Raw genomic sequence first — 27853 nt, forward strand, 5'->3', positions numbered from 1 at the left:
TCTGCTGGTCTTGTGTGCATTTACAGGCGCGTGCGGGTGTGTGAGAGGTGCTCCCCGTTGTGCCGGCCGCGCCACTATGCCATCTGGAGAGGAAATCGAGTGTGAAGTACAGTATAGTTTGGGACCAAGCTCCGTGGCAGCGGCTCAGCAGTTAGTTCATTAGTTCCAAACTTCCAGGGATTAGGAGAGAATCTCTGCGGCAGGGAGGCAGGGGGGAGTCATGGAGGATGGAGGGACCCATGTGGGGAAAAGAGAGGCAGAAAGAGAAACACCAGGAGGAATACTGGACCAAAGGGCACCAAGAGACGGAGACAGAACATGGGGGGAGAGAGACATAAACAATCTTAACCCTGCGGACCCTAGAGAGGGGAGACGAGCGAGAGAGGGGGACGGTAAAGAACAAGACGGCGAGGGAGTGAGGAGGAGAGAGGACAGGTGTAGCCGTCAGTTCCGCTCTGGGGTTTCAACCTGCCCTCCCTTTTCCTCCACCCCACTGATCATACAGATATGATGATATGTGTAAGAGTGTTAGAGCAGTCAGCCTTGTCTTCCCTCCCCTCTCACCTCCTCCTTCTTTCCCCTCTGGGTCCGTGGCGACAGTTAGCAAGCTCTGGGTGGCTCCTACCCTTTACTCCCTTTCTTTTCTCCCTACCTCTTAAGCTGCCAGCATTACTGCCAAGATGGAGTGCAGACATTTTTAGAGTCAAAGTGGCAGGCAATTAAAGCCACCATTCCTGGATTTCAATTTAAAAGGGGAGGGGGGGCCAGAGTGACCTTCACCACGTACCTTTTTGTCATGAACATCCTTTCCTGTTTTAAGGTGAAGGTGAAAGATAATGAAAAGAATACATTAATGAACACATAATAGGAGTGTGGTGGTGGGCAGTAGCCCCATTTAAGGCCTACTCATGCATACTCAGTAACTGCACTCAACATTTCGCCATCTCGCCATTGTTATATTCACCAAAACAGTGGTTCAGAATGGCATTTAGCAAGCTGGGTCATTGCTTTGCTCCCATTAGATATGCATTATGAGACTTTAGGACATTGTTGAAGCCTGGCATGCCTTGCCAAACCCACAGTGCAGACTGTGCAGTTGTCATGGTGAAGATAATCGTTTCTAGGCTATACAGTGTTGAAATTGTCAGCAGACACACACCCACATTGTAATAGCTAACTCTCATCCATTTATAGATCAGTTGGTCCCAACGCACAGCTCAAATTGAGTTAATAAAAGACAGGGTAAGGGTAATATTTTTGACAAGCAATTACGGGGTATGCTTCCAACGCTTCCTGCAAATTACCATTCACTAGGTACACACAACTGTGTCAGTGCATTATTCAATCGAGCTTGGTATTTACTTGGGCAGTAAGATGCATGCGTGTCCAGCAGCAGCATCTGCATCTGATTTGCATAAAGTTACATTTACTCTGCAGATGCTTTTGGCACAGCGACTTCCAACAAACACATCCAAACCTAAAACTAAGCAGGAGCCAAAACACATCAAAAATTGGCAAAAATTTTAATGTAGGTACTTGACTAAACTTACTGTGAGCCACGAGCCGCAAGAGAAAGCACATAAAAACAGGAAGACGTGGAAGAAAAAAGTAACAGGCAACGTTTTTTTGGCACTAAACGAAAAGTTCCTTTGAAGACATTTAATAATATTTTTAGTGGTGTGTTGAGTTTTCATGTCAATAAACTGTAAATAGTCTCTCAACCAACCTGTGTGCGCACATTACACAGGGTCCGCACAACGTCCGTCAAAAGAGCAGCATCAGTTCTCTTTCACTGACTCCAGGTGTGCTTATGTACAGAGCTGTCAGGTAATTCGTCTGTGTTTTAGCAGCACTGAGAGCCTAATAAACAATTATTGGATTTATGCGTGCATAACTGAATAAAATAATCATAAAAGCATAAAAGTATGCTTTGGGTGTAGATATAACCATAAAGCATCAAATATGAGCCATTACACAGCCTCTGTAGGCAGCAGGCATCAATTAGAAGTGCATCATTAGAAGTGCATCACCTCTGAAGCATGTAACACCTTTTGACAAGATTTTTCACCTCCTTTAACTAGTTGTTTAATTTCTCAAAAACAATAAATGTAAAAATTTGTATCAGCACCTGTTTCCTCACGTGTTTTGCTTCTCTCCACAAGAACTGCTGAAAATAATGCCAGACTTAAGACACAATATTTTGTCAGTCTGGCTTTGATGGTTTAAAGGGGTCAAAAAAAAAAGGATCTCGATAAATATCCCCCCAGGCTATGTAATGAAGATAATTTGAAAAAGATTTTTTTTTAAACACACAGTGAAAAGTAAAACAATTATTTCAGTCAACTCATTTCCACATAGAAATTTATAAATCCAAAACAAATGTTTGTGGTATTCCCAGAAACCCACACACACACACACACACACACACACACACACACACACACACACACACACACACACACACACACACACACACACACACACACAGAGATGTACATCGAAAAGGAAAAAATATCATCTTAAGGGAAGGTAGAACTACACAACATCCCCCATGGATTTCCAATTGCCACAGTGGAGAAAGACGCCAAGAGTGTGGAAAGTGAAGAAAGGGTGCCAGTAGGGAAGGTGCATTTTGTTATTGAGTATATTACTAATTTTTATATTACACAGCACGACCTAGCAAACACATAATAGGCTACAAGACTTTTTGCACACTGTGCCGAAAGCCAACATGTCAAAAAGTGTCAAAAGCTCAAATCTGTTCTGACGCTATGTTCTGCTTTGCAGTGTAGTGCAGACAGGAGAAAGTAATGGGATTATTAGGTAGAAAACTACTGGTGGACAATACTATTTTCCAGAATTTAATGTATTGGTATTTTTATGTGAATTACTCAGAGAAGTAGTAGTCGAAAGTAGAGTGGTATGCCTGCTGAGGGACATTACTCTGCAGTTTGAATAAATGGGTATATCCTGTAGCTATGTACATTTTCACTTTATTTGTAAAAGCACATACTGGGGCTATAGGCACAACCCAGCAGTAGCTAACACAGAGGAGACCTTTTGAAAATGAGAAAAACAAAATTCTGAATTTGCAATTGTTGCCTACAAATTCAGTCCCCCAAAACGTTCATGTTTCAGGTGAAATGAATATGTTGGTGTAAAGAATATGCTGGAGCAAAACACTTCTGCTTAAACACAAGGAAGATGGGGACATGGACCTGCTGACAGTGCAACAGTCCAGCATCTGAAGCCTGAATGGCTCCTTCAGTGCTGCATTCCTCTCCACATTCCCCTTTATCACACAATAAAGACAGAAGCTCTTACATCCCACCAACACCATCGCAGGGTCACAGTTTTAGCTGTCAGTCACACAGGCCATCATCTTATTGTCTTTGTCTACTACAGGAACAGCCTCCAGCCATATCAATCATCTTTATTATCATGACTTAAAAACCTTTGTTAGTTAACTTTTTGCCCGGGCCCCTTCTTTATCCCACTCTCCAATCACAATTTCATGGGCAGTCCAGCAGGGCCAATGAGGAGGTAGCGTGGGCAGGAGGAGAATGCTTTTAACCTGCTGCATCTGGTGCTTTCCCACTGCTATCCCAGTGGGACATGGTCACCTTGTTTTAAATGACTCTAATGCGGTTGAGGGGGGGAGCGCTATCTTTATACTATCATAATGGGGTGAAATGTGCTTGTTATAAACATCTCACTTAGGTAGTTTTCCTTTGAGTGATTAAGACCAAGCACCTGTCTGATAGAGAGATATGGGAATTAAAATATATCCAAGATCACACAGCTATGGGAGTGTTTGTGGCTTCCCCGCTATCCTATTAATACCAAGCTGAATTTCATTTACAAGCATGCATCTTAGTACTTATGTACCTTTTTGCTGAGGGCTACTCCATCTTCACAGTCCAGCACAGCACAGTCGACATCCAGTGAGGCTAGTTTCTTCAATTTTCGCTCATCATTGCCAGGGCAGTAGAGAACTGCCCTGCGGGGTATGTAGTGCAGAGAGGAGCCTGCAGAGTGATAGTGATGACGCCATGCTTCAGCATACAACTGCCAGACTGCGGCCCGGAGCCACCCGCCCTTCCTGTCAACAACAACATACACATACATAAGGACATGATGATGTAAGGACATAAACATACATGCTTTGGTGCACAGAGTACATACACAGAAATGGCAGGCAGGTGTACTATGAATGCACTAATTCATGTCTCTGGTGCATATATTACTCATGAGCACACACAGTATCAATAAGTAGCTAAGGGCCATGAATAATTAAAGGCTGTTGCTGCATTCATAATATATGTAGTGTTTATAACACTCATGGAGATCCAGTGAGGAGGACTCACTCAGATTTGAGTGAAAGTCTGGATGCATTTCATTTTGGGAGTTCTGTTTGCCCTTCAGCTTTTCATTGAAGTGAATGAGAGACGCTGACCTGTGCTTTGGCAGTCTTTGTGAGAACAAACTCACTCAAACACCGAGCCACTCATATGCTAATTATTGTCACGCTGCTGAATATCTAGGCACGGCAGAAAGTGAATGAGTATCAGAGTCACTGTTGTTTAGTGCTGAGTCACAGAAAAACTTGTCTTAAAAGTGCAGATCTTTATTCCTACCATGAGCTCTGAAGGTAAAATCAATTTTACATAATAATGTGTTCTTTTAGTCACATAATTCCCAAATGACTAAGTATACATAAAGATAATGCAATTTAAAATTAAATTGCAAGTATGCCATGTTACGAAGTCACAAATTGCATTGTCAGTGGTAGTAGTAAGTAAATTATAGATATTATAGTCAGCTAACATTTGGTATCGAGCCAAAAAAATATTTAAAAAAAAAAACAGAGAAGGAAATTCCCCGATACCTGCTGATCCTTTGCTCAAATAAGGTGGGGTCACTTCAGGTCTGGAACATTTTAACAACAATCGTGTTGTAATGACAGCAGAGAGTTCAAAACCCAGCTGAGCTCCAGAAAGACTGACGGTATATGGTCGAAACTGTGGAACCTGATCTGTGCTGACTGAATAGATATTTATTAAACCTTATGAGAAGCTTGGGGGGAAACTTCATGAAGCACAGATCCATGAGGATTTGAGCACTTCCTGAGTATTGCCCATTTTGCATTAATGAAAACAATTGTTGTTTCATGTTTTCTTACAGCAGAGTTCTCTCAGGGCACCGGATGTTCATTCTGTATAAATAAATATTTATGTCTCTCATTAATATGGTTTGCCCTCTTGTGGAGATAATGTGATATTCAAATAAATCGATTCTGTGTGAATGAAAACCCAAAAGTAATTGTGTGCACACAGGCTCAAAGCCTGGGAGTCACTGTCAGTTCATTTCTCTGTTGAGAAAGAAGTTGTTTACACTGTTTTTAATTGTAGTTGCCAATGCTGTATTTATATCTGTACCCATCACGAAAGCCTATGTCACTAAAAATTCCTCTTATAGCTCTTATGAGACACTGACAGCAGGAGCTCCAAAAACAGAGTTCTAAAAACTACAATAGGACCTAGGATCTGCTGCGCAGACACAGAAATAATAGGGTACTACATTCATCAGCTCCTGCAACTATGGAAAGGTTCCTGAAAACACCTTTTAACATTGCTGTACTCTTTCTGGGTATCAGAAGTCTGAGGATCCTATTGGTAGATTGGTGTCTTTCTTTGCCTGAGGAGGGCAAAAGAAAGAAAGAAAGCAAGTGAGGGGATATCCCTTCTGTAAAGAGGGGCTGAGTTATTCTCTTTTCATGTTTCTCGCTCTCTAAAGGAGCTAAAGTGACTTCAATAGCCACTTAATCCTGTCAACTACGCTTCCACATGCCCTCCAGTCCCAATAAGGCCTAATCTACACTGAGATGTTGCAGTTGTAGCAGGCAGTTAAAACCAATTTAAAATGCTTCCAGCATTTTAGTGCTTCCAGGCATTGAGTGTGTTTACAAAAGGCTTGGGGACAAAGTTTGAAGGGAGAACTACGGCCAACCCCATGCAAATTGTAGACCCGTTAAAATGGGTACAGCTCACAATACGTTTAGGAACTTAAATCTAAAGGACCAAAAACTGGTGAGAAAGAGATGAAAAACAGCAGCACTGAAACTAGAAAGAAAGACAGCGGGTCCAAGAATCCAGGCGAGTCTCAAAATGAAATGAGTCTATTCTGTGCACACTGCACCAGGGGAACTGTTACAACGCTATACTAAGTACCAATCGATAAATCACTTTTTCATCGGCATCATGATGTGAACATGAGCAATATACACGCTGAAAAAGACTGTGTGAAATGCCATGAATGTGAAAAGTTCTTATATTTATATGTGGCATCTACTGACACTCAGCATGCAGAAATAGCACCTTGCACAATAAAATCAAGTTTGAGGTCATTTTGCATTGCAACACTTGAGTGGCTGGCTTTGTAATGCCAAAATGTGGCTCTGGAGACACATAACAAAGTGGGAACTGCCACAAAGCTGATTCTCACAGGATACACAGTGCATAACTAATTTATTAGACCACCACCCAGAGTAAGGTTTATGACACAGCCGCCCTAAATTAACAATATTGGTAACTAACAAATGTTTGTGTTTGTTTTTATAATGTGTGTAACCCTTTAATCAAAATATTTTAAATGCTAAGGTATAATTACAGTAGATATCCAATCAATTTACTGAAAAAAGACAACAAAAAAAAGACAAAAAATGATAAATTATTATTTTTTGATTAAGTGGCCAAACTACAGTTCATTTCCTGATCAGAAAAAATACTTTGGTTGGATGTCATGCTTGATTAATTTCTGACTTCTCACTGTAACAGCTCAAATTTGGATACAAAACTGTGAATTTAGTTTATTTGACCAATAAATAACTGTATTTTTTTAAATCTGTAAACAGGTTTTTGACAGATTTATAAATTATTTGTGTTTTCTTGTTATTCATGACAAATTTGTTAAGCACTGCATTTTACCAACACGTTAATGACACAGTCATGATAATTACAGTCTAGAAACTTTAAATTCATTTAGTTTTAATCAAACTGAAAGTCAAGATTAAAGTTAAAATACTCTTTCTGAATTCGCTACTGTACTTTTTCATTACAGTGGATACCTTAGGCCACATATGTACCCGGTCTGCAATTCCTCCAGTGCTGAAGTGGGCAGCATACACCTACAGGTGTTGTAGTTTATATGATTAAGAATAAGAAGGACGCCCAGGTGCAAAGGAAAATCTACATGTGGAAGACAGTGACTAGTGCAGCTACATCCATAGCTCTGCCCTGACTCATTGATTAGACAGGGTATTTACGCTTCTGTTAAATTTTAATGTGCTAATAACTCTTCGTATGATTTGATATGATATATGATACATATGGAGTTTAAAAATAATATTTTCATAATGGGTGTAGTCTGAATGTTCACAAACGTTGCACTTATAGTGATCCTATTATAAGATGTTCTTGATAAAATTGACCAAAAAGCTCCCAGGAGTGGTCGATACTAGCTGCTAGTATCGACCACTCCTGGGAGCTTTTTGGTCAGTAACTGGCAGGACTGACTTCCAGCCAGGTGAAAAACATTCTCCATCTTTACCCTAAATTCAAAATGTACCAGAATGATGGGAAGAAGAAAACGCATACAGAAGATCTGTAAAAGCTCATCATTGAAGAATACAACATCATCTGTAAAACATAGTGGAGCCAGTGCAATGGCATGAGCGTCAATAGCTTCCAGTGGCATCAGGTCACCAGTGTTTATAGATGATATAGGAGAAGACAGAAGCAGCAGGTAAATCCAGTAACATATAAAGATTAACTTTCTGCTCAGTTACAACCAAAAAGTTAATTTTTCACATTGTAATTGGTCATTGACGGAAAATGGTGAACTTAATTTAATTTGCTGTTTTGGCATTGGGATTAAAGATGGTGAGTGTGGTTGTTTGCATTAAACATGCATTTAACTTGCATTAAAGTTTTCATGAAAACCTAAAGGAACTGCTTATATAGTCAAGCAACCACAACAGCGAATGAAGGAGAGCTCCGACAAATGGGAATCTGAACATCCTAACCAAATGCACACATAACTTCTAGATTTCTGTTTACATCATACAACATCTGTTTGATATTTCCACATTATTAGATCAATGCATGATATATTTGCATTCTACATATTTAAAGAGTCCCTAGAGTGCTGTTTTCCCCTGTACTCCTTTTTTACTTTCTGGTTTTTTACATGAGGGGTTATGACAACTCAGGGCTATGTGACCATATAGCAGCTGTAAAGTGGTTGAGGCTTGCCTCATTGACTGTGTTTACTGGTCTTAGATCAGAGGTAGCGATATGTTAGTGGGTTATATGGTGCTGGGTGCGAATGTTTCTTATTAGAGAGGCAGCAACAGACACAGGCCTGGCGGCACTAAAGAGGTGGGGGTGGTGGGTAGAATGCAGTAAAAAGGGTGGTAAGCTCAGTGTCAGACTGTACATGGGTACAAACCCCGACTATGGTATACTATGTTTGGACCAGCCATCTAACAGTAACTTGTCAATTAGTATTTTACATGCAGATTTGTGTCTTTCGTCAACACCAGACAGTGTCTTGGACAAAGCTGTTCACAAGTACAGAACAACCAACTGATCTTCAACTCAAACAGACTAGCCTCTGATGATGTGACACTCACTGTCAGAATCTTTGTAGACTCCAACTACAATAAATCCACCTTGAACCACAAATCCTTGAACTACACATCTTATCTACCCCACTCTGACTACTGTACACGTTCACCATATTCATGTCCTTATCTCTGAAATCCCCTGTTATTTAATCCAGGCAGGTGCATCAATGTGTCTCTCAATCTCTCAAGGTAACAGGCATGTCACTAAGAAATGTCAAACTTTGTAACGATTTCACACTTCCGCCAACTTGTTTAGACCGTTGAGGAGTTTGTGTTCTGTTTCAGATTCTGCTTCTGGCATTTGGGGGTCCTGTGAACACATGAAAGTTCACCACAGCTTTGGGTGGTATTGCATGTTTAAGTGACAAAGCCTGCTGCTGTGGGAATGATCACAGTTACTCAGAGGAGAGAGAAGCAGTCAAGATATGGATACAAACATCTGCTGAGGTTGGGAAAGTGTAGACCCTACTGTCAAGGATGGCAATCTCAAGCTATACTACTAGTAGTAGTTACTAATAGTTTCACTGAGCAGGAAAGGCCTTGTTTGTTATAGACGAGCTTATTGCTACATAATTTATATTTTAAATTAAAAAAAAATTATCTTTCAATTCTATAAAACATTTTCCCCCAAAAAAGTTGGAAAGAATTGTGTAAAATATGAATACAATAAACCACAAACATTGTAAGAACAGCTTTCCACAAATATCCTCCCTGCTTGTTCTTTAGAATGGACAAAAGTCCACCGATGAGCAAACATTTGTAAGTCTGACAGACAACAAATGAAGTGTTTCTGGGAGAAATGTTGTTTCTTGGATAATATAGGCTTATTGAATAAAACAAAATGTGGAATTGCTTTTTGAAAGGTGGGCTAAAGACGAGATGGACTTTTATCAGTGTATCTGTAGTGGTATGGGGATGCACTATTGCAATAAAACTTGTACATGTATGAAAAAATATACACAAATACACAGGTTTTCGAGTCATTGAGATCAAAAATCTCAACGCTTAGACACCTTATGTTAGTCTTTATGGTATTTACAATGAATACATTTGTTTTTAACAATACTAAAAATCCAGTATTTTAATTTCATTTAATCAAATTTTTCTTTAACCTTTTTGTATCTGCGTGTGTGTGGGGGTTGGTCAAACTTGGGACACAACAGTGTTCTTTAACTTTATCATTACAATTTTTTACTTTATGTTCTTGCTGGTTTAACTGCATACTACTGTAGACCATGATTAATAATCAATTTGTCATAAGACATGTGTGTGACATAACAGTTTCAAAGCACTGTTTATTGTACTCTGGCATTCAATATTGTATTCCGGATACTCTGTAGTAATTGCTTCATTATCATGACATGATGATCACAGTTTCTTGTAACTCTACTGCCCTCCACATGGCAGCATAATAGCCTAATTCAGGTGGTCATATTCATCCAACTGCATGAATTACAGGAGATAACAAGAGGCCCACTCCAAAACAGACGCCAGTGACAGCCTCCCTCTCAATATGTAGATTTCTACAATTATCTCCAGCATGGTGGTGCAGGCAGAAGCTGTGTCTAAAATGCACAAAATTAAAGATCTGTGTTTCTACCCCACAATAATCAGCTACTTTTTAATATGCAAACTACATTCCGAGGTCTGTGGCGTTTAAGATTCAAGATTAAATTTGGTGAAACTAAAGATGAATAAAGAGTAGGGAGGAAATCAATGTTACTGAAGCATCAACAAGCCCTCTGTCTGCAGAAAGCTGTCTGCGGGTGGGAAATAAAATGGTCAAAAAGTCATCAATATTTACCTACCTTCATGTCCACCTGCCTGTCTGACACTTTTTGTTTTTTCAGAATGAAAGAGCTGAAGCATTCCCCGCACATGGTCCTCCTCTCAGCATGATGCTGTATGTGCATGGTTTTTTGTTTTCTGTTTTTCACACTGCCTCAGGACTGAGGACACAACTGGATGGCAGAGAAATGTTGAAAAATTAACCAGAGACACCCAAGACAGGGAGAGGAAAGAATCAAACACTTTTCTACTACTTTTGTGCCCCCTGCTTTCTTTGCTTGCCCTCTAGCAAGTTGGAGCTCAGGATGAGCAATCCGTTCCCCTCCAGTATAGATCAGCTGGGGGTTTCAGAATTTACTGGGGGCTAGTCTCTCTTTTACCAAGAGAAGCAGGAGAGACAATGGCTTACTGGCCACGCTAGCATTTTGTTGCTGACGTCTGTATTGACTGTACTTTGCAAGGGATAGGATTTGTTTCATTCATTTTGCTCTGAATAATCCACATCCCCTCAATCATGTGCTGTTCCACTGCCATCATAAAGATTATTTAATTTTACATCTAAAAAAAAAAAACCTTCTTTAACCCAAGTCTTCACTCATTCAACTAAAGAAACCTTCATGTGTTTGCAGCAGAGATTGAAAATGTCAGATTATAACATCGCTCATGCTACATCTTTCTTGCTTTTCTTTTAAAAGCTATTTCCAGTAACAATGTCCCTCACCTTACACATCCTCCCGTTCACATCTTCTCCCCTTTCCAATCTCATTAGTTTGGGTTTTATGCCTTAATCTACACAATGAGGACAAAGTCATGGCAGTTATCTTCAGCAGCCAATGTCTGCCTACCTGTAATCCTTCTCAAAGTCCCCGGCTTTCTTCCAGCTCACAAATTGGCCCACAATGCTTTTATGCAAGGCCTCCATCGTAATGCTCACAGACGACAGCAGCCTTTTTTCTTCTTCTTTTTTATCCTACCACATAAAACTGGTTGAATAGATACATCTTAATCTAGATCTCAGGACAGCAAAAAGCCACGATGCAAAGGACACAGGTCTTATATTTTGCAGTCGCTTGCAATGTTACGTGATGATTGGCAGATATCACTCCAGCTTCCCCGCATTGTCTTTGTCTGTCAAAGACTCAAATCTCAAGACAGTATTCAACAATGTCATGCTGTATGCACACTATGAGTTTGATTAATTAGTTATACAGAATGTAAAAGAAAACACAACATTAAACACATGCAGAATAATCCACTTGAAATGAGTGTTAAGACAAAAAACTAAATCAATGAATTTATTATTAAAAGTTAATTGAGAGGGGGACTTAAAGGTCAAACAAGTTGGTCTATTGGAGGAGGGCATAAGGGGGTTAGCTTTTAACTTAGCATTTTTATTGACTCTGACAAAACAAAATGAGCGGGCTCTGTAGGATTGTGCACTCTGCATTGGCCATTCAGGCCTTCAGAGCCCCATTGTAGTACTTTGAAGAGAATGAAAGGAAACCCCACTGGTGGAAATGCAGTGGAACAGCCCCACAACAGGCCACAACTGTTCCCTTATGCATGAAAGGCAGTGACATAAAAGACAAGATGGACTTCTGAGGTAGGGCCAAAAACAAAAGCAACAAAAGTGCTGATCACGAGGGGATGACACGACTCGTCTCAGCAGAAGGAGCAGGGAGAAAAGGGGCAGGGGACAATAGCACTCCCAGCCAAATGACATGTTGAAGAATTGAAAAATCCACACAAGAAGTGTCTTCTCAATTCACTAAACCCACAAGAGCTGGGTGAGTTGGCTGGACTTTGGTCAGACTGAGTGTGAGTGTGTGTGTGTGTGTGTGTGTGTGTGTGTGTGTGTGTGTGTGTGCGTGTGTGTGTGTGTGTGTGTGTGTGTTGAGGAGGGGGGGTGAAACAGCCCACGGCTTTTCTCTAACTTTCTTTCCCAAATCTTTTCCTGTTTTGGCAAACAACTTGGCAAGGGCAGAGACAGACTGGGGTGACGGCTTTAGTCTGTACACACCAAACCGAAACCAAACCTAATCAAAGCGTGGTGGATTCCTCTCCCACAGCTTCCGTTTTGATCTGTTGGCTGTCTGTGTGTCTGATCTGTTTCTGTTTGTGTCCTAAACACAATTATGCTACTGCCCAACCTCCATGGAAACAGTCAGACGGACACAAATGTTTGCTTGCGCTCAAAAGGATCCTTGTTTTTAGAGCAACAGTGTAATGGCTGATATTTGGCCAAGCATTTCATAAGTCATACTAAATAATGCTTCGTTAATAACAAAGCTAGATGACGCTTTTGAGCCTGAATACATCTAAGCTGAAAAAAAGCTGTGTTTTTCCCAGTACATGAAATACTTTTTTTTCCATCAATACGATGAAACACAAAAAAGCCATGTGTGCATGTATTTGTGTGTGACAATAGATGGGTTGGCTCAATTTAAAATAAAAACCATGATTAGTGCAAAATGAATGCAATTTTCATAATCTGCTCAAGTTCGCATAAATTATTAAATAGCTTTCAAATGTATAAACATTGACATTTCATCATTTGAATAAGAAATCTTCTGTATTAAGTCACATTTATTCTTTTAAATCAACGGTTGGCACTACTTGTTAAGCCAAACTCTAAACACTGTACTCCACAAATGAAGGCCCTCCTCCACGATAGCCTGAGGCCTATCCCACAATTCTTCACACATACCCATGGGCCCTTTCACTGGCCATCACCCTGTCTGATTAATGGATCGATGTGGTAATTGATTAGTGAAGAGGAGGTGGGAATAGTAACATAGGTCAAACGTCAATAATGTCCCCCTGACAAAAGATGGAAGACGTAAAATTTACCAGTGATAGCCTGCAGCCAGACCTCTACCCATCAAAAGCCCTGGCAGGGCTAACATAAAGGTCCCCAGCACATTCTCCAGTGAGCCCTGCCCTCCCTCCTCACAGCTCCTTTTCTCTTGGTAATGCTGTCTGTTAAAGTGGCAGGAACCATTCTGGGAGCTGCTTGTCAGCTCACCTTCATAAAACAAGCCGTAAAGCAGCAAATAACAGGCTTATATGGCTTCATTATACTGGCTATGCAGGATCACAGCCCTAGGCTGAGGGGTGAGGGGTTTGTGCTGGTAGCGGAGAGGCGGGGACAATGTTGGCAGGACAGCATAGTTCTCGTGGAGATTTGTTGTCGCATCGGCTGTCACCATGTCCATGTTTGCTTGGGATAGGGGGAACACTTGACCCCTTTCAACCCTGTATTACCCAAAATCCCAAGCTAGACAAACAAAGAGGTATGACTCAATTTGGAAATGTTGTGACAGCTCCATCTAACAGGACATCTTTAATGTATCTTTTTTCACTCTAATACTAAAGTAGAAATATTCCATTTTAAGCATCTAACAAATGTTATGCAAAATAATCACCAACCATGGTTGTGTACCTGAACAGTTAAGGAGAGGGCCAGATGGAGCATGCATCTGCGACAGTAAACCTTTGGCCACACAGGGCTGGATATGAGAGACATTCTCATTTATTTAATGCAAATATCTAGAGGCTGTTTCACAACTTGACAGCGAGGGCTAAAATGCAATCGGTATCTCGTGCCGTGTCCCCAAAATATTTCTTCTTTTCTTCAGAATCAGCCATCAGAGGTCCATCTCAGTAGAAGCAACAGTAGATAGGTGTGCTTCCCAGTATAACGGTTTGCTTCAAAAGGAAATTTAGTTCCTTCCAAGAAAATCATTCCATGTAGATATATGATAGATATGTGTATATATTAAGGTTCAAAGCAAAGGCAAAACTATAGATGCTCTGCTGATATTAGTAATTCAAATATGCATATGCAAAGGCTTGAAGTACATCTGGTGGACAAGCTTACACGACACTCACCAAAGTGACTGCCTCATTATGTCATCTTCCCAGTCACAGTCATATCGAGATCAATTACTTAACGTTTTAGTGATCAGCACTAAGAGTGAGCGGCATTACTTGTGATCACTCCATAGTTAATTGTCACCTCGATCAACATTAACACTTTCTAACATGCGAACCAGAAGGGGGAAAAGGGGGAGCTGACAGCACACACTATTCTGAGGCTGACACTTGTTCTCCGAGGGGCGTTTTTTTAGTCAGGATTACAGTGCTCGGAAGAAAAGAGGCGGAGGAGAGGTGGGGAGCCTTCTCCGCAACTCATGTCACTAGGTTTGTGTCACAGTAGCACAGGAAGAAAAGAGAGATATGGGGCAAGGTAGCACTGATTGGCATTTACTTTTTCGCTGCCTCTCAACCAATGGGAAACCAAGGAAGCTAGCATGCACGACATCATCTTCCCATGACAGCATCTCATGGGCCAAACTAATCCACCTCCCACCTCGTTTGGCTGCATGATAGATGCTGTGGCTATATGATCTCACAAGACCTAAATAGGCCTATCTGGAAGCAAACGCCACAAGGCAAGGTGAGGTAAAAGGTTCAGCGTAAAGACAGTGGCACATATACACACAAACACATCCACACACTGCACAGCATCAGCTACACATATTTGGCACCAGGCCAGATGGATTCAAATGTGTCACCGCCAAACCATATGGACACACATATCTGAGCTAATCTAACAAACACTGCAGCACACAGACACATATTCTAACCAGCACACAGACACACATATCCTGACTGCTAAACAGTACTGCCATCTTGAGCCCTGTGGATCACTGGAGCCACATGACACCGTGGAGCCTGAATGCATTAATGCGGGCAAGGTGGCTATACTTTCCATCTTAGCTAACAGTGTTACATAATCGTCCATTATATGAATGCATTAACGGTATCAGTTCTGCAGGTAAGAACACTTGTCCCTGCTCAGCAACACTAGCACCTCAAATTAACTTCAAAATAAAACCGCACAATTTGAAGATGAAGTTAATGACATGATACCTGGTCGACTTTACAGGTGGAAAAGCATTGGTTAATTTTGCTGCAGAACAGAGTGAATAACGCAGGAAAGCACTTATATGAGTTAGCTTTACAAAGAAAGCATGGTAGCAACAGACCTACTATACAAGCTCTTATCCTGGGGTGTGTCTGGGTGGATATGAACCTGGATATGGATATGACTGGGACAGTAGATCAGAAGGTAGATCAGAGCATTAGGATATTTGGCCTGTGATGTGATATGTGCGTCTGGTTCCTTGCCCCCACCCATTTACCCGCTCGAGCCTAGACACAACTACACCCCCATACCCCTCCTCAGACCTCAAAAAAAAAAAAAAAAAAAAGTCTGACAGATGGGTGTACTGGAAAGATCCACTCAGGAGACCAAAACATACTAAGGCGTTGTCTGTCTGACGTTTGGCTTTGGAGGAAACTATAACCACAGAAAAACAGGAAAGGGAAAAAAGGGGACATCTGTGGTATTTGCCTTATTTTCTCTCTTGTGGGATATGATGTGTTATGAGAGAGCATTGAGTCTTTTGGATCATATTCCATTTAATTAATGAACCCCCCCATGTACAACATTCACACCCCATCTTCAAGCTCCATCCCTGTAAGTTGCCTGTGCCCCCAAGTGGTCTAATATAATAACTGCATCTTTTTTTATTATTATAAATAAATCTGCTTCAGCAAACAAGACATCTTTTACTATAAATTCGACCTTTAGAGTCAAGATCCTAACATATGTATACTTCAAAAAACATTGAGAAAAAGGACTACACATGAAGGGCTTTTAGACAGTAAAGTACTTCTCACTGTGACAGAAACGGTAAGCAGTAACCAGAGTTGAATGAAGATTTCTCATAACAGAGTGAACATTGGTATTCTCTCATAGTCAAATGTCCAAAGCCAAAATCACACGATATGCATACAGGACATCCTCTTGTATACATGAAATTGGTTCAACCTGTCAATTTCATCAAGTCACAAGATGGCAGAATGATATCTGACTGTGCTATTTATGAGGCACTACTATATTATAATTTGTGCACGTCAAAGCCTGAATGGTGAGTCTCTTTAAAGAGGAATTTTAAGTAATAAAGCTGATACTCCCCATAGTGTTGTAATGACAGACAATTCATTCTTTTAACCAACGGGGATGCCTTTTGCCCTCGACTTCTGCCCAGCTCCGAGCCTTTAATTAAGACTGGCTTAGGCCTGATTGATCCTGACACACCAGGAAGTTTCTTGAAAATCTTACTGCCAAAACCATGGAAGTATTATATAGGCCACAACACCCCAAAGCATCCCAGAGCCCCTCCCTACATGCCACATAAAAAGGACTGTAAGCTGAAAGCCCTTCTAGTTGGTCCAGTGGGACCCTGCATTAATAAGGTATGCCTGTACATTTTGCATCAGCCCTCAACGACAACATCTGGATTCTCGCTTGTCTAAGTAAGTGATTAGAGTTTTTGGCAAGTATAAAAACAAGAAACAAAGTAAACAGGGGCCAGAAATACACTTCTTTCAATCATTTTTCTTAAGTATTGTTTTCACTGGATATCAAACTTGAGATTGCAAATTAGCTACAAAACTATTATGAAATTATTTGCTAATGTAAAGCAAGTTGTATCCGAATTTAATACACACATTCATTTATAACCTTGTGAATTCCAGCAGTTTCTCCCGAACAACAGACCTAAAAACACCACCACATCATTAAATCAACAACACATTTCCTGTAGCAAAAGCTGTGATGCAAATAGGAAGCTGGGTAGTAAGATTGTCAGAGCTCTGTGTTCGGCGGGTGTTGCGCACCACATGGAGAGAATTCTTGTACCGGCTTTCACCGCAACACAGCCACTGATGAGTCAGTAAACCCCATGAAAGTGCAAGAGCTCTACAAACGCTGCCTTCATTTCATGGTGTTCCCATATTCCCCCACACCAGAACTGTATGATAATGTAAATTTTACAAATAAAGTAGATTATATGCAGATTAAAAAACAAAAATAAATAAAGCACAATACTAAAATGTCTAGTTGACAAAAGGATGAAAATGTAAATAAGGTTATAAAAAAAAACCAATTACATCTTATATCCAATTTTTTTCTTTGCTGAATGTAGTCCAGATGAACTCCTTTAACCTTTTACTGTCTGACAGAGCCTCATGAAAATTCCTACAACATAGATGTGAGGATGGGACTGATGAATCAAGGACACTCTCCACCTGAGGACCTTCCGCATGTCTATTTAAGTCTGTGTTTGGCTTTCATAAAACCCAGTAGGTAGCGATTAACACACATTTCCCTGTGTACCACAATTGGGTTTGTTCGCTATTTACATATTGTAGCGATCTGACGCCAAACTGCGTTTTTGTTTTTCTTCTCCTTTTTTAATCTTTAAATGAGTGTTCAGCTCACACCTACATTAAATCTTCCTATTTGCCATGGGGATTCCCTACTCTTTTTAAATGTGGCACTGCTAAAAGCCAAAATGGCAGCTTCCTTATAAAGAAGTGGCAGAGTAGGTCTCCCTTTGCTCTCAGTGCACCCGTTAGCTTAGCACCTATCGCTGGCTCTGCAGGTAGTCTCGATCTTGTGGAAAATATGGGGAGTCATTTATTCCACGCTGTGCAGACCTTAAATCACCTAGGAACTATGGCAAACACTAGGAGTCATATACACACTTCTTTTCCACATACCCAGAACCGATGCAGCTTATACTTCATTATTATTTTATCATATTTTTTGGATTTTCCCGACAAAGTCTTTGATTTCGATTTTTGCATTGTGTTTGTAATGCACCGTTTATACTGCGGCATTCACTGTGTGTGCTCCTGCTTTGTACCATGCTTGGTTCCCTAAATTATAGTGTTGGTTTGGTGTTTTAATGTACGTTTCATGGTGGAGTGATATTCTAAAATCTTCAACTCATTTGGGGGAATAACCTAGTGAAAGATCTAACTTTGTTAGCAATCACACCAACTGGTTCCACAAAATAAAAAATTAAAAAACCTAAGAAAACTGATACACTATAATTGGCAATATATATTGTCTATCAGTACCTAATAACAAAGACATTAGTTTTTACTCACTTCACTCTCTACATGTCAAACAGCAGTTTGTAAGATAAAGAAACCATAGGACGCACTCGGTGCTTGCTTGGAAGTTTAGGGGTTTTTTTCGCTGTAAAAAGAAGTTTTCTTCCCACGCACGATGGACACTAATGTTTTTGTCACTTTTTATGGAATCAAACTCAAAGTAAGGTCAGTACTTCCACGCTTTAAACGCTGCACGCTCATACTCTCTCCCACAATCGATATGTGATCCATTGTTGATCTGCACACAGCTCTTGTCACTAACGGTGCACTCGCTTACGTCACTGTCGTGAGACATTCTCGCAAAGAAAATCACGGTTTTAGTAACGCAGTAACGCAGCGTTACTACGGGAAAGTAACGGTAATCTAATTACCGTTTTTGCAATAGTAATCCTTTACTCGTTACTTGAAAAAAGTAATCAGATTACAGTAACGCCTTACTGCCCATCTCTGGCTAACATAGCTGTGTTGCTAGCAATCACATAGCACAACATTATATACCAGGTAGTCCAACTTCAGTAACCCTGCAAACCCCACTGCTGTTTAGTTTTCTGTCTTCATTATTTTGGAAGTGGTAGCAGAGCTGTACGTTTTAATTAGTTTCAAAAATCTCTCAGTCAGAACATGGTATGTCATGTTTAGGTGGAAACTAGTGAGCTAACTTCCTGTTAACTTCTAACTCCGTTAAATTTAATAAATTCTGTTTTCATGGATGCCTGGGTGTTAAACTTAATTGTTACACCTGGTAAAGCAGCAACGCTGATGATTTTATTAAAGATGAAAGAATTTAGACCGTTTTTAACTCTCAGTGTTCGTTTGACTTTGGGACCTGAAGAGAACGGAGTTTTGGACCCAGATTACTCCGCGAAGCTCCTCACTACGGCAGCCGTAATGCTCTGACAATCCATCAAGCAGTGCGGCTTGCCAAAGTTGTACTAAAACATTTTTTAACAGATTTCTGTACGCCAAAATCGGTTCGAGGTCAGTAAGCACAACCAGAATTCACACATAAGGCACACTCTCGATTTTTGAGAAAATTAAAGGATTTTAAGTGTGCCTTATAGTGTGGAAAATACATTATACAGAAGAAAAGAATATATCGTGATATATATCGTTACCGCACATGCTTCAAATTATATCGCAATATGAATTTTAGGCCATATCGCCCAGACCTAATACTGTGAATGTTCTTTAAGAGAATAAAGACATATGTCTAAATGTGGACTAAGACTATTGTTATACTTGCAATAACTGAAGCAGTAATAATGTGTTAGTAGATGCAATGCTTTGAAAAAAAAAAAAACATTAACATAAGCCCAGTTTCAATGTTAAAGGTCACAGGGAAAGATCAAGACCCAGCCTTGGACTATTTCTCCATTAAGGGTGTGGTGTGAGGGAGGGTGGGAAATAACCAGTGCCCCTTCCTTCCCTTACTGGGAGGATCATGGAAACTAAACTCTGAGTTACATTTTCACTTTGTTTATCATCAACTTGTGTCAGGACCACATTAAATATTATAAAGGTTATAAACTCACTTAAAATATTAAATCAGGTCTTTTAGGCATTTTAATATAAAAGTGATCATTTTTTTACTCAGGAAAAAAGTATATTAGAACAGTATATAACAGAGCTGGTAGCACGTGGGTATCCCCTTTTAACTGAGTTGAGGACTTCAGGTTTAAACTATATTGTTACTAATAGTACATGCATTTATTGTTCTTGGTGTTAGTTAGTTGATCAGATTTATCATACTAGAAAGGCTAGCTTCTAAAAACATGGCTGTGTGTTAATTCACACTGTACAGTAAGTTTTAGTTTTAAAACAGCCTTTATTTGCAGCAAGGACCATGACCAGTGACACTTTTGAAGCTGGACAAGTTGGACGAGTCACCAGTCACTGCTGCCCAGTTTCATATAAGCCAATGTGTCAAAAGCAGTGACAAAAACATCCACTTTTGTAATTGATGCTGAGGTGATTGCATGCTAATCTGCCATGTGTGGATTGCAGAAAGAAAAAAAAGAGAAAAACTTCCATGCAAATATCCTATCATAATTTAACAAATACAAATATCGTGTGATCACATCACATGAGGTCAAAATCATGTTACGTATCTTGCTAATGATAATCCCAAGAAAATAAAGGTTTCTGCCAAACTTCATGTCATTGAAAAAAATGTTTTTTCATTTTCTGCTAAAGGCCATAATTTTTTCCCTCATATTTCGAAGTTTATCTCTGAGTGTGGCTCACAAAGGCCATCAGATGGATTTTTGACTTGAATCACTCTCAAACAACTGAAATGAGAGAAATCCAACAAGGAAATGAGATCCTATTTCAACAACACAAAAATGTACAATTTGACTAATACTGCAACAATCAAAACTGCATGTGGCCAAAAAGCTGTACTTTAACCACATGATGCTAATGTCTATTAGCCCAGTAACAAGTCCCAGGACCAATCAACATCTCATTCCAATTTATTTGGTGTGACCATAACAACATATTTAATTGAAAGGTTTCAAAAAAAAGCTCACGTCTTCCAGCTGTTTTTAGGAAATTCAATAGACCTTACCCAGGGCAACCTAATGAAAAAAGTAATATTCTTTGGCTGCTTCATTTTATAAATTCTACACTTACAATTACTGTTGGGTCTTTAGAGTTTGTTTTACAAATCAAAATGTATTTTAGTTACTGAATTATTGAGAAAACAAACTGCCGAAATACATGCAATGTTTAGGACAGAAGTAGTGGTGGTATCCCAGTAACTTTGATGAATGCTCAACACCCAAAAGTCGCTTCTGCTTTTACCCAGCTGTAACATATGAATGTGCCTAAAAGGGATATATATTAGGGATTTAATTTACTTTTGCAATTAGAAGAAGTAATGCCAAACATATTAATATAAGATGCCGAAAGAAAAAAAAAATCACATAATTAGGACTTTTCTCATAACTAGTACATAATAGCTGCAATGCATCATGATATTATCTTAGGATATCAATGACTATCCTGGTTAAATCCAGTCTAAGAATGACGTTCTGACTATGAAAGCAAATCTGGGACCCAGTGCTTCAGTGACAGTATTATTATTGGTGATTTCTTTTTTTTTTTTTTTTTTTTTTTTTTTTTGTGTCCCGTTTGGATCTTTAGCCATCAGAATTGTTGTCTTAAGGCCAAGAAAGATGCCAAGCGGATTTATTTTACCAAGTGGATCATCGTGGCCTTGCCATATTGGTCCATTTGATTGACCTTTATTATAATTATGAATTTATTTTATTTTCAGTTGCTACAAACGGGACAGACATATTATTATTGGTGATTTCTGAACACAAAAGAAACGTAATGCCAAGCTTGAAAGTTGTGAGCATAGTAAAACAGATCTAATGCTGAAATCGAGCAATAGCAGGCGTCAGGTACAGGAAGCCATTAAGAAGATTCCATTTGGAGTTAGCAAAAGTTTCCTGATCAGTGCAGAATGGGTGTTGGCATGTTGTTACTGGAAATGTCTGTTGATTGACACAGGGCATGAGGACTGACGTGCTGTTTTGATTGGACTGCTGCCTAAAGATCAAAGTGTTCCACAAATGTTATGATATGGAAATCTTTATAAATCCACAGATATATGGTCATTTCACAAGGCCGAGTTAACTCTTATTATTTATCCAATTCCTGGTGAAGTTAAGATTCAGAAATGTATTTCAAAGATACAAAAATATTTTAATGGAAATTCTGACTTATGAAAAATTCTACTTTAAGCTCAGAAATCTGAAAAAAAAAAAAAAAAAAAAAAAAACCTGGCCAAGTATTCACTTCGGTATTGGTTTCAGGCTTTTTCCTTCCTTTGGGTCCCAGTAAAACAGGATTTCAAAAGAGCCTTATCACCGTCATTCTCTTAGAAAAGAACACAGTAATGGAGACCGGATGTACAAGCTTACACTAGGTTAGGCTAACATAACGAGGAGTGAAGAAATGCTTTGAATGATGCTTTGAAAAAGGAAGAGCTCCTGTATCGCCCCCCCTGACCTTCCCACTCCACTTCCTTCCTGAGAAGTAAAAGAATGCTGTGTCAGGTTTTATGAATTAGTAAAGACGTGTATTTTAACTTCCCCATAGCAGATTCCACAATTAATTCCCGCATGCTCCTGTGAATTGATTACAAATAACAAAAATGTAATGGAAAAATGGCATATTAAATTTAATGAGTTAACTGAAGCCTTCTTTAGACAACTATTATAGGCAACATTTTTGAATGTTTCCTTGCATTGGGCGATGGGTTCTATACTACAGCAGTTTTAAATCAGACTAAGATCCCACACCATGTAAGACTTTGTGCACTGCTGAGAAATAAAGCTTTTCTTCACATACACTTTGAGCATCTACAGAAAAGTGTGAAACCTGAGCGTGTTCCATGAGTTGAGTTTACTACATGAAAAATCACAAAAACAGTGCTCATAAACCGGTACTGTGTATTTAAATTGCCAACAAATAAATAACTGAAAATATTAAAACAGATCAATAAATGAAGATTAAAAAGAAGCCAAACAATAAAAGTGACTTTTCAAAAATGCTCTACGGTCATTTTGTCAAAGTGGATAAAAACTTCTGTCCTATGCAATACTTTGTCATAAATAAATAACAAAATACATCAACAGAAAGACATCATGGTATTTAGAAAATGAAAGCGTAAAACAAAGTGGTTAGTGATATGTGGTGTCTTTTTGCAAGTGCAGTGGGGTTTTGGTTGGTGGCAGAGGTGGTAAACACATGGTTTTGTTTCTTTGGTATGGTTAAATTTACTAGGTTTAGTAAAATTTCATGGTTTGGGTTTCACAACTTTTAGCACTTGTGAAAGGTTTTCTGCCAGAAAGACAAATTTCTCCCATTTCTCCTCCATTTTCATGGTTTTCATGGTGTGGCCTATTTAAATCACAAACAGGTGGGTCCTATGTGCATTAACAGTTTTACTTTTACTACTACATAGCCATGCTACAGTATTGTTTAGTCTGTCATTTTAGTGCATTAGATGGTTGCTAGGCAACATGATGATCATAAAGCATCATTCATAAGTCATGATTTGTGGATAAAAATGTGATGCCATTGTTGCCAAATTAAAAATAATACAATACTTTTAGAAGTTGTTGTAGTTGCAAAAACACTATGTTGGTCATTGGTTGCTAGGTAACATTATACCATCTTACAGTGATACAGACAACCTTCAGGGGGGCTAAAGCTACACCATAAACTTGGAGGTGATTTGCAGCAACTGGTGAAAAGACAAAACAGAAGGTCCATGAATTCAAGCGACTATGTGCACAATAACTGCTGGCGATGGACGTGGATAAGAAACGCTTTTCTCAACTTCGAGGCAAAAGACTGAAGTAACTACCAATGAGAGTCAGAAATACCGTTGACTGACATATAACCAGGTAGCCATATTTCACTCAACCAGAGCTTCTGGCAGAAATGATGACTCATTTCAGCATGATGACACACAGCTTGACTCATTCATTATTCTTGTCTTAAATTTTAGATATTCCAGGCAGCTGGAATATATTAAATTGATCAGCCATCAGCTTCAAAACCAAGTGCAATGACTAAACCTCTCCAGTGTGTTTGCAGCTTATGATGTACCTGTGTGACAAATTTTGTTACTGCCATCCTGATGATCTCAGAGATTTAATGTATTACAGCAAGATAAACCTCCGTGAATTTAAAATGTTTAGGGCAATTGATTTTTTTCCTTTTAAGTAACACTGCAAAATGACACGTCACCACCACTTGTGGTACTGCCGCTTCCACCTGAGAAACTTGGTGGCCTGGGTTTCAATAGTTTCTGTCTTCCCCAGGAACTAGAACAATATCATTCAGCAGGTTTGTGATCAATCTTTCTAAATCCTGTTGGTGGAATTCCATATTAAAATCATATTCTATGCCAAATCTTCACTATGGCAGATTCAGTAAGAAAATGTGCAAATGACAAATGCCTATCGTCCTCATCCAAAAACATAAAGCCAAGTCAGAGGCTATATTCTTCCTTTTCAAAATGTAGCATTTTAGTCATTAGCATAGTAACAAATATCAGTGACATCTTTAGTTCACACCTCCTAGTTGTGGAACAGAGAATTCACTTCAAATACTGTGTGTTAAATACTACAGCAAATATAGTATTTAACAAGGCCTCCTAAAGAAGGAACAGCAAGTATTCCTCCACTTTAAAGTGCATTCTGGCTTCACAATCCAAAGAATAAAACCAAATTAATGTATTTCTTCCCATTTATATTTCCTTGTACATCTCTTTTGTTCCTTTCTTCTCCATCTTTGCAGTGGCTAACCCAGTCCAACACAAGGTCCCTACTTTGACTGTGGCTTCATCCTGTATTTTCCAATTATCACCTTTTAAAGGCCAGCTGGGTGCATTCCAAACCATCAGGGGGCAATTCCATTTGCATTGCTCTGAGACAAAGTCATGCACAAGTACTTTCATGCTTAAGTTCATAACAGACAGCCTGAATGGAAGTTATAGGTGCAGCTTAAAGTCATCCCAATAGAATACCTTCAGCCAAATAAAATGCATGAATGTGAGAGCGGTGTGACTTTTAAATAAATGTTATAAGTTAAAACATTTGCTTGGTATTTGAAATCCCCAAAAGTTTGCAATATAAACACAGCACGCAGCTTCTCCAAACTTTCTCATTTTACACTGATCAATGGAGCTCTCCTGTGAGTGAGACTCTGTTTACAATTTCAGCTCATTATGCTGATTTTATTCTTCTTCTTCATTAACCTGATTTTTAAGCAGCTGGAGAAGTATTTTACATTTGTTTTATTTAGGTCAGTGTTTCACACAAGTTGAAATTCCCCCAAATTAAACGGCTCTTCCCTCTTCCGAAACAACCATCGCATGTGCGTGTATCCATGTTTGCATGCATGTGTTGTTTTGTGTGGTGACGGGTGGGGGAGTAAGGTTTCGTTTGCTTTGCACATTAATGAACACTGCATTCTCTGCCTGCCTTTAGGCTCCTTAATGCTGGCTCTTTAATGCTGGGGCTGTTCACTTGTGTAAACCTGTGTTTGATTTCTCCTTTTCCCCTCCCTCTCGGACTGCATATAGTAGCATTTAGCTGTGAATTAATTTTCATGTTTGGATATATCCTGCTGAGGTGTGATGCCAGTGGTGCATAATCAAAATCTGCAACACTACACATTGGTAGATAGGCCTTGTGGGTGTTTTCACTGTGCAGATCTGTAGCTGGGTGGGAAAAAGTAAAGGACAGAGTGCAGTCAATGGCCAACACACAGACACAACAGAAGTCAGCAACAGGACAATGGACATTTAACACAACTGAATAAATCTATTATTTTATGGTGGGATCTGGAGCAAAGGATAACTTTTGCAGTGTGGTGTGCAGCTGTGAGTGTGCCTGTGTGATAATGCACATGTCTCTGGCCGTGGGACAAGACAAGCACCCAAAGCCACAGCTCAAACACCAGCAGCCCTTAACATGGTGTGTCTAATGCTCCTATTTAGCGTTTGGGGTGCAGTGGCGCGTGGACTGAGGTTTTTGGGAGGGGAGCGTGGATAGCACCTAGCCTGACAGCTGTGCCCCAAACTGAAGACAAAAGCCTGAGGAAGTACCGCATCAGCGAAGATGGGACTAAAAGGCATGGCAATTTGCTCGTGGTCTGGCCTATACTGCCATTTAATTCGGTGCATCATCCACCATTCATGCAAAATATAGCCCAACAGCAAACACTTCTTTTGTACACCAGAGCTTAAGCTGGTAGGACATCTTTAACAAACTCTGTTATTTAAAGAACAGGCATCATGTGGTACATTTAGATCAAAAGTAGATACACAAACTACAAATTCATAACAGACTTTCTTTTAGACAAACACAAACAGACAGAACATAGGCCACCTTTTGTGCATCACGTTTTTTTGTTTTTTTTTCCACTGGAGTTTGTAATCCTTTGATTGGAGGGAGTCTCTTTGTCAATCCATGCACTTCAAAGCTAAGCTAATATACCATGCTGCTTGTGTTTGTGTGTCTATGTGTGCAAGTCTGCATTCAAGTCTTTAACATTTCACATCAAGGAGCGTTTTTTTTTTGTTTTGTTTTGCTTTGTCTTTTGTTTAAAAAAAAAAAAAAAACTCGACTGACTGATCGACTGATTGAATAACTGATCGACTGATCAGAAACGAGGCTGTCTGCCAACTAAAATTGTGAGTTTGAGGGCAGAGTTATGCTAAAATCTATTTAAAGCATTTAGCACCCAGGATTAAATTTCATACACATTAACCCTTTATTGCCATACACAGAGGTATCTCCTTTTCTGGGTTAGACTAACAGAAGAAGAGATAATTACTTGTTTGTTGTCACATCAACTATTAGGTGATAATTAGGCTGGGCGAGAATTTTAACTCGCCTAAATGGTTTGTTTGATCTGAACACGTGTTCTCAGATGGATGTCTGAGTATCCTGCATTAATTATTGTAAATTGAAGTATTATCCAGCCTGTTCAAAGATGGATGATGCTGATGCCTCAGTATGCAGTTCTCCTCACTACGGGGTGAAAAACAAATATTTCTTTTGAACCCACATGTCTTACTGTAAGATAGTTTTGTAAGTAAGCATAGGTGGGTGTGCAGATTTCCTCTTATGTTTTTAATCACTGTGGTAGGTTTAGCTTTGGTGTGAATTGATACTAGCTGTGAACTTTACTCGGAGCTGAGCGAGGCAGATGAAACGTTCGTAAACGTGAAGTGTGGATGGAGAGGTGCTCGCAAAGGGGTGGTGCTGCTATTTCTGGCCGCTACATCAATAACTAGCCCTGCAATAAAATGGAAAACTAAATATTTAGAAATATGTCTTAACATCAAAACAGGAAACCTATCCATGCCTCGCATAAAGGAACTACCTTTATTATGCCCTTGTGTCAATCCACACAATTGCAGAGATGTCAGAGGATTGAAGCTGACTCAAAAATAACTACTGGTTTAAATTAGACCATCAAACAGCCAGCTGCTGATTTGTTTCCTGTGTGTGCGCGTGCACATGTTGGAGTGTGGGTGTGTGTATGTTGTGGTTGGATGGTGCACTGAGGGAGAGGACCGAGCAGGTTTCTGACCTCTCACGGGTGCAGAAAAGTGATTGCAACGGAGTCAGTTGACTAAAACAACAATGTATGCAATAGGCCATTTCAAGCAAACTTTAATACATACTGTAAGACCTTTTAGTCTTATGCGACAATATTAAGAAGGGTCTAAAACTGGAATTTTTATGTCTAAACAGTAAACTATTACAAGTCATTTTTAAGGACAATTCCACAAGGCAGGGTCCTCCCACTAAT

The 27853-nt window shown here is 39.5% G+C and overlaps 1 protein-coding gene across 1 annotated transcript in view; it reads right to left on the reverse strand.

Annotated features, from left to right (window-relative positions):
- clybl (citrate lyase beta like) overlaps nucleotides 1-27853 on the reverse strand; it is a 68534-nt gene that overhangs the window by 23602 nt on the left and 17079 nt on the right. Inside the window, exon 2 of the mRNA XM_042221825.1 lies at nucleotides 3889-4102. Coding sequence (XP_042077759.1) covers nucleotides 3889-4102 — 214 coding nt within the window. The remainder of the gene's footprint in view (nucleotides 1-3888; nucleotides 4103-27853) is intronic.

The sequence above is a fragment of the Haplochromis burtoni genome, unplaced genomic scaffold, assembly GCF_018398535.1.
Source record: "Haplochromis burtoni strain Fernald_Lab_line unplaced genomic scaffold, NCSU_Asbu1 Contig_75, whole genome shotgun sequence".
Classification (NCBI taxonomy): domain Eukaryota; kingdom Metazoa; phylum Chordata; class Actinopteri; order Cichliformes; family Cichlidae; genus Haplochromis; species Haplochromis burtoni.